At 35.1% G+C, this 8,608-nt stretch overlaps 1 protein-coding gene across 3 annotated transcripts in view; it reads right to left on the reverse strand.

Moving 5' to 3' along the window:
• SMARCAD1 (SWI/SNF-related, matrix-associated actin-dependent regulator of chromatin, subfamily a, containing DEAD/H box 1) overlaps positions 1 to 8,608 on the reverse strand; it is a 95,916-nt gene that overhangs the window by 27,310 nt on the left and 59,998 nt on the right. For all 3 annotated transcript variants that reach the window (XM_004703265.4, XM_045284206.1, XM_045284205.1), the window contains one exon: positions 4,442 to 4,641. In XM_004703265.4, the coding sequence (XP_004703322.1) occupies positions 4,442 to 4,641 (200 nt within the window). The remainder of the gene's footprint in view (positions 1 to 4,441; positions 4,642 to 8,608) is intronic.

Below are 8,608 nucleotides of genomic sequence, written 5' to 3' on the forward strand. Positions count from 1 at the left end.
TGATTGTGGATCCAAGAAAGATAGAGTCCTAGACAGACTGAGTAATTATGATGAGATGCTTATCTTTCCTGGTTTCTGACACACATCTTTGCTGATTTTAAACCATGTAGTATGCCCTTGTTCTGTTTGAATTGCCTGTGATCCATGTACAAGTTCCTCATGAGCACAATGAAGTGTCCTGGAATTCCCATTCTTCTCAAGGTTATACATAGTGTATGATGAATTCTTTAAGCTTAAAGATATGCTGAGCATGTTCTTCCTTTGGGCTTTTTAACTATAGGTAAATGTGCAAAGGCACATTTCATTATAATATTTGGCTTTGTCTTCTAGACATACCCTTTCAAATTTTCTATTCAGTTCCTTGACTTCAGAATTTCTCCATTTGCTTTAGCTACTCTACGATTAGAAGTTTCAGTCTCTTCTGACATCCACTTTCATCTTTTCTTTCTTTCCGGTCTCCTTAATAATGCTTTGCTTGCTTCAGGAATGATGGTCTTGATGTCCTCCCACAGCTTGTCAGATCTTTTACCATTACCGTTCAGTGCATCAAATCTGTTCGTGAAATGTTCTCAAAATTCAGTTCACGGTCATATTTTGGCTCTGAAATTGTGTTAATTTCCTTCAGTTTTATCCTCAATGTACTATGAGCATTTGATTGTGTCTTCCACAGCCCCTGGTCTGGTTTTAGGAGCTGATATTGAGTTTCTCTATCTTGTATTCTCACAGATGTAGTCAACTGTGTTTCTGTGTGCTCTATCTGGAGAAGTCCACAGGTATAATTGCCTTTTGTGTTGTTGAAAAATATATTTTCTATGAACAAGCCATTGTGTTTTGTAAAATTCTACTCTGAAATCTTTAGCTTCAGTTCTATCAAGTCATTATTTTCCAATCACTGTACATTCCTTGTTGTTTCCAACTTTTACATTCCAATCCCCAATAATTAACCAAGCATCTAGATCTCATGTTTGTTCAATTTCACAGTGAAGACATCGGTAGAATTCCTTGATTTCTTCATAACTAGCTTTTTCTGGTTGGTGCATAAATTTGAATAATAGTTCTATTGATTGGATTTCCTTGAGGGCAAAGAGCTATAATCCCATTACAGACAGAATGGTACTGCATGATGGATTTTGTAACATCCATTTTGACAATGAATGAATGCAATGCCATTTCTCGATTGTTATTTCCAGTATAGAAAGCCATATGATTTTGATTCAAAATGGTCAATATAAGTCCATTTCAGTTAATACCTAGATATCAATCTTTATGTGTTCCATTTCATGTTTAATAACTTCCAATTTTCCTAGATTCCTAATCCGTACATTTCAAGTTCCCGTTATTAACAGGTTTTTACAGCTGTTTCTCGTTACTTGGAGCTGCATCCCATCAGGAAGTGAAAATCCCAAGGCCTCCACTCACACAGGCTTTCCCGGACCCCTGGTCCAGACATGGGCCACTCCACTCTACTCTAAGCAATCAGTTCCTCCTCAGTCACATTCTGAGTGTCCTCCAACCAGAGGGGACCCATCCTCTGGCACTATCTCTAAAAAGGTTCTGCTTCCATTCATTAGACCTTCAGTGTCTGACAATGTTTCAAAGTTGTGCATAAGGTTCTTAGTAGCTGCTTCCTCTGAAGTGGGGAGTTGAATCCTTCTTTGCTGTCTGGTCTTAGCCTGGAAGCTCCGCTGAAACTGTTCACTTTAGGTGACCTGGTGGTATTTGAAATACCTGACAGAGCTTCCAACATCACAGCAACACACCAGCACCAAAGGAAGACAAACTAACACACAAGTGGTGAGATTATGTCTATAGTAGGAAAAAATAATTTTTTCCCTCATCACTGTATCTTCACTCCTCATCTAAGGACATGGTTAGGTTCCACGTTATCAGGTCAATATGTGAAAATGGAGGATGATTACATTAGATCACAGAATGGATGAAGACTGTATCATTTTATCAAGGCCAAATTGCAGTATCACAATCTGCAATAACTGGAAAGCACAGACCAGCCAAGCTGACACCTAACCTTAACCATCCCAGCCAGGATTACTTTCATCTTATACCTCGGTGTTTATTACTGCCAAATGTTCAATGGTAATGTGAAAAATATTCAGAACACTTTTTTATAAAACCATTGTCATAAATGCAAAATATCAGATAACCAGATATTTGCTAAGTAAGGAACAGGTGCACTATCTTTCATTTTAGCCAATTCTAATTCTGACATTTTAAAATGAGTATTTTTCAAACTTACTAGATTTAAGGAATGCTAGAAATTTTATATTTTCCAGAAAAACTGGAATCTTAATGCATGTTAAATTTATGGCATGTTTCCTTTATTCTACTTCCTTTATTTCTAATTTTCTTAATTTTCAATGCACATACCATTACAAGAAAAAGAAAGTTAACTTTGCTAGAGTAAATGTTGATATAAAGAAGTTGTTCTGTAAGAGAAAAATGTAAGTGTAATAGGATATTCGTCAGAATAGTCTTAAATTTTTATTCTGTGCTAATAAAATCCTTTTACAATGCAAGGAAACTAGTTCCAATGTCTAAATAATAACAAGTAGCCATAAGCCTGGCCAGTACATGAAGTGAAAATTGCTTATACAATTCTTACGTTGGCTGAAAAAGCTGGACCAACAAATTTCACCCCCCTAAAAGTGCATTTTTATAAACTCTAAAGGATCTATACACGTTTTAGAAGCTGAATGAAGCTTGATCTAAAACTGATGAGCACTTTGGGGAAAAAAAAAACACCACAAAAAAATCCAAAATATAAAACTATTATTTCTCTTCTATTAATTATTATGTCATTAAAAAAAAAAATCCTCAGTCCAGTAAAAAGGACAGTTAGTACCAGATCAGAAGACATTGTGAATGTGGGTGTAGGAGAGAAAAATTTAACTAATGCAATAAAGCACTTGATTTAAAACTCCAAATTATGATAAAGGAGACTCAACTGAGTAAGTCTTGTAGTGAAGAACTCCCCACATCCAATGCTGGAGAACAACAGCAGCTGCTCCAGCTACACTTTAGGAGCTGAACGTGCTGACGTGGCGCAGTTCTTTCTATGCACAGAGAAAAGAGCTTCTTTGGGGGAACTGCATCACGTTTCCCTACACCATCCCATAGCACCCTAGAAGGGTACAGAAAAGATGGTTGCTTACTAGAAAGCTTGATTTTTAATTATTAATTCTTGATCAGGCAAATATGCTCTGATCATTAACTTAGAAAAATATCTGAAATAAATAAAATCAGCAATGAAGGTAACTAATTTTAATGATATCCTAGTGCTAGTCTTATTACAGTATCTATCAAACCCCCTTCAACAGATCTTTGTATAGGTGTACCAAAAAACTGGATTTTGTGAACTAGTATGGTTTCCAGGTGTTTGCCACTAAACACAATCACAGTAATACATTTTGTACCATTTAAAAAAAGAAAATATTCTAGATCTGAGTTCCAAAACTACATAAAAATAAATTTTAATGGAAACTCAAACTATTTTCCCCTACCCAGGCTCTAACACCAAATAAGGGTAGCCATAATTACAAAATGCCACTTAATATACCCTGGCTGCTGGCCAAGTGGTTTAGGGAAAATAATTTAGTATCTACCTTTTTTATGTAAAATCCTGGCAAGGTATTTTACCAAAAAGTAACAGTTTGGGGGAATATGCATACTTGGATATAGATAATCTATTTAATGAAAGTATCTGCCCTTTCCCTAATGTGTTCATACAAAAGGAAATTTCAAAACAAACATTTCAAGAGCCCCCAATAAAATGGTATATGTATCTATCACATTTCAAAAAAATTTCAACAGATTCAGAATATTCTGATTATCGCATTTTACTTGTTATTAAAAGGAGGCTACATTATGAGAAAATTTGCAAAGTGATGTAATTAAGCAGTTTACCTGCTTTAAAACTCCAAAACATTAAGAGGAAGTTAAAACCACCTGTTCAGTTTTTGTGATTACATATAACTTATCAACAATATAGGTTTTATAAATATATATCTTGAAATACCTGGTGGGGAAAGAAAACAAACAAACCAACCCAATAAAAGCAGTGAAAAAGATAATTGAAATGCCCCTTGTTTGTGCCATTATAGCAAAGCTTTTTTTAAAAAAAATCGTTTTACTAGGGGCTCATACAACTCTTATCACAATCCATACATACATCAATTGTGTAAAGCACATTTGTACATTCATTGCCCTCATCATTCTCAAAACATTTGCTCTCCACTTAGAACCCTGATATCAGCTCCTCATTTTTTCCCCTCCCTCCCTATAGCAAACCTTGAGTATCTTTTCTTCAAACTCTGGTTTTCATACCACTTCTGTATTCTTTGCCTCAGTTACACTACATAAATAAGCTTAGAAATTTCACACAACTAAGATAAAATTATAAATAAGTCTGTATAACAAATGTTACCTTTGGTTTAGAATGGAGGGTTGTTCTATGTTCCATCCACCTCCATTTCCAGTGAGCATGGTAACTTGCTTTGTCAATTTATTTGAAATATCTTCACATTTATTCATGAGCCTTATAACTACATCCCTCTCTTGGATCAATGTTTTACAGTTCCATATCAAGTCTTCGGATAAGCCATTCGTTTTGGACATCTTTGTGAACTATGGAATGAAATGAAAGTTAATTTAACAGTTCAAATCCAGTACACAGAATGTCAACAATGTATGTTAGTTTACAACTGCTGGATAACATTGGCTCTTCCCTTCATGTCCACATTTGCATTCTCAGATTTCATTTGATATCCCACTGTTAACTCAAACATAGTATGTTAAAATAAAATATATATTTCCCTTTAAAACTGGATAAGCCCACGAACCCAAAATCCATCTCAGACAATCTAGTCAGATAAAGCCTCTGACAGATCCCCTCTAGACACAGGAGAAAGACTAGAACAGCTTTACTATTACACAGAGATCACTGTAAACTTGACTATGGTGGATCGAACCATGGTTTATTTATGATACTTGGTAAGTAAACCTACCTCTTGACCTAAGCTGAATTTGCTCTAGGATCAAATATTTCTTTTTTTCACAACAGAAATTTCATCTCTGGCTTTTAAAATTGTTGGTGGTCTTGTCTTTCTTAACTCTTTCTTTGTAAAAGTGACTTAACTATGGAAGTGTATGTTATGTGAATTTTATATCACGAAAACTACTAAAAAGAAAGAAAGCAAAGTTGACCAATAATTATCATGTGTGAAGGAGGCAGAGGTTTTACTTAGAGGGCATTGAGTTTATTTGGAAAATAATTTGGAAAAGGATATCAATAATGGTTGTACAACATGAAGAGGGTAACCAAGGGCAATGAATTATACATGTAAGGGTTGAATTGGAGAATGTTTTAGCCATAATTTTTTAAAAACCTGCTAATAACCAGGAGTACAAGAAGAAAATGTTCTAAACTGACTGCTGTAATCATTGCACAACTCTCTTTGATGTGACTGAACTATTGAATTGCAAGCTATGTGTAAGACATGCAAAAGAGATGAAAACTTTTTTTATAAATTATCAGGGGTTCATGGGGGGGGATGAGAAGCTGATATCAAGGGCTCAAGTAGAAAGAATATGTTTTGAAAATGATGATGGCAACAAATGTACAAATGTGCTTGACACAATGGATGTATGTATGGATTGTGATGAGTTGTACAAGCCCCCAATAAAATGATTAAAAATAAATAAATAATAAATTTAAAACTGGACTGCCCCAACTTCTTGTTTCAGTCCAAATAGCTATTCTCTTATAAGAAGGATGGCTAATGTCTGAAGTAATTATTAGTATCTCCTATCAAATTATATTTTTGATTCAAAATCTGATTTACTAAGGGGCCCTGTTGGCTTGGTGAGTGAAGTGTTGGGTAGCTAACCAAAATCTGGCTTACTCTTTTTTTTTTTACTTATATAGAATTTTGTTTTTATTTTTTATTATTATTTTTTAATCGTTTCATTAGGGTGTACTCTTGTTACCAAAGAATTATTGTGAATTATTATTGTTATAGAATTATTGTAATCAGAACCCAAGCATGACTCTATTTGTGTTCCTTTCCATGGTAGTTACATATAAAGTACAAACTCCTAAAACTACCAAACCTCCAATTATTATCACTTGATAATTATACTCCTAAACTGAGACTGCCAACTGAAATGTATTATATGAACTAAGTTTAAAGTGACCGATTTAATAATGAGCTAAAACTTTTGGGGGGTTGGGGTTCGTTGGGGGGAACCGTTACCATTCTGCACTTGTATAAATGCTTTTTAAGGACCCCTGGTAGTGCAGTGGATTTAGCACTGCGCTGCTAGCCAAACCAAAGAGTCAATTGTGCACACCAGCTGCTCTGTGAGTGAACGATGTGGTAGTAAACTTCCACAAATCTCTAACAGTCTTTGAAACCCTGTCCTGGAAGGTTACTCTCTCCTATATGGTCCCTATGAGTCTGAATCAACTTGATTACAGTGGGTTTGATTTGGCCGTAGCTATAGAAGGCTTTGTGTGAAAACTGTCATTTCTCTTCCCAAGTGCCTCTGCAACAGTGGATCTCAGGGACGAGGGTTGGAGGGGAGAAGGTGAGAGAGGAACAGGCATTACAGCTTAGGAAATACCGAGGTTCTGCTTGGTGTGTTAAAAAAATTAAAAATTAATATTGGAGGTGGATGCATAACATGCTAACTATTAGTAATGTCACTTAAGTATACATTTTTAAAGGGTTAAGATGACAATTTTTTCATTACATGTATCTTATTATAGTAAGAAATTAAAATATATCCGAATATTAGTTTAACAGGAGATATTTACTACCTCATAAGAAAAATACTTACTAAAGTTAGATTTTTTTTTATCTAAATAGTTAAAAAATATATTCCAAAAACATTGTAAAAATATTTTTAGAGAAAAATAATAGAAAGTTGTTCAAGAGTTAACAACCTTGGGAACTATCAAATATTCCCTAATTTTGAACTTAATAAATAAAACTAAAACGTCATCTGTTATGATAAAACAAACATGAATTTGATGTCATCTTACTTAGCATAATTCTTCCCAAGTAAAAAGAAGAATCAAATTAGGAATTCTAATACCTGTGATCATAGTTTTCTAAATTCACAAAGATGCTTCAGCTATAGAAATTCAACACTTACTAACAAGCTAATGTCCTAAATGTGTAATTTATAATAAATATGTTTTTCACATTTAATCTAAAATACATTAGTAAAAAATAGAATAGTTGCAAATCAAGCCAATGCAGGATTAAAAGAAAACAAAATTTTCACTTCATATAATGACAACACAAGTTATTTGTACACTATTTACCCTTCCCTAGGACAGCCTTTAGCCAGTGTGGCTGTCTCCTTTAAATTTTTATTTTATTTTTTTAACATTTTATTAGGGGCTCATACAACTGTTATCCCAATCCATACACACATCAATTGTGTAAAGCACATTTGTACATCATTTCTCAAAACATTTTCTCTCCACTTAAACCCCCGGCATTAGGTCCTCATTTTTCCCCTCCCTCCCCGCTCCCCCCTCCCTCATGAGCCCTTGATAGTTTATAAATGGGTATTTTGTCATATCTTGCCCTGTCCGATGTCTCCCTTCACCCACTTTTCGGTTGTCTGTCCCCCAGGGAGGAGGTCACACACAGTTCCATGTAATCGGTTCCCTCTTTCCTACCCATTCTCCCTTTACCCTCCCTGTTTTGCCATTCACACCACTGGTCCTATAGGGCTCATCCGTCCTGGATTCCCTGTATTTTCAGTTCCTATCTGTACCAGTGTACCTCCTCTGGTCTAGCCAGACTGGCAAGGTCGAATTCGAGTCATGGTAGTGGGAGCGGGAAGGAAACATTTAGGAACTAGAGGAAAGTTGTATTTCTCATCATTGTTACATCACACCCTGGCTGGCTCATCTCCTCCCTAAATTTTTATTTTCATAAAGAAAACTCTATATATAAACAGGACAGATTTTTTAAAAATCAGTGCTGTTACGATTTTAAAGAGATTATATTACAGCCTTTAATTAAATTCATTTTTAAATATTTCAAAGTAACCAAACATATATAGGTTAAAATAAAAATCCCATTCATTCTACTGTGGTATGTGTGTCTTAGAAAAAAATCAACAAAATCATGAGTGTGTGTGTCTTTTAAGTACTGTTACTTTTAAGTAAGAAACTATCTATAGCCTTTGATTCACAAAATCAGTTAATAATCTTAACAATCCCACAGTTCCCAAAAAAAACCCACTGCCATCGAGTTGATCCTGACTCACAGCAATCCCCTGCAAGGTTTCTGATGTCACACATTTTCACAGGAGCAGGAGAGCTTCATCTTTCTACCAAGAAGTGATCAGTGGGTTTGAACTTAGTAGTTAGTAGTCCAACCTCTACCTAACAGTGCCATCAAGGTTCCTCCAGATCTTCATAGTATTCTGCTTTTATTCCATTTCAGCCAGAGGTATTATCTACTGAGACTTACTTAGGTGATGAAAGAACAAATTTGGGGGAACCAATTACAAGGATCTAAATATAACCTCCTCCCTGGGGGATGGACAACAGAAAAGTGGTGAAGGGAGA

This window comes from Echinops telfairi, unplaced genomic scaffold, assembly GCF_000313985.2.
Source record: "Echinops telfairi isolate 266 unplaced genomic scaffold, ASM31398v2 ScPeMD7_7468;HRSCAF=8506_0, whole genome shotgun sequence".
Lineage (NCBI taxonomy): Eukaryota > Metazoa > Chordata > Mammalia > Afrosoricida > Tenrecidae > Echinops > Echinops telfairi.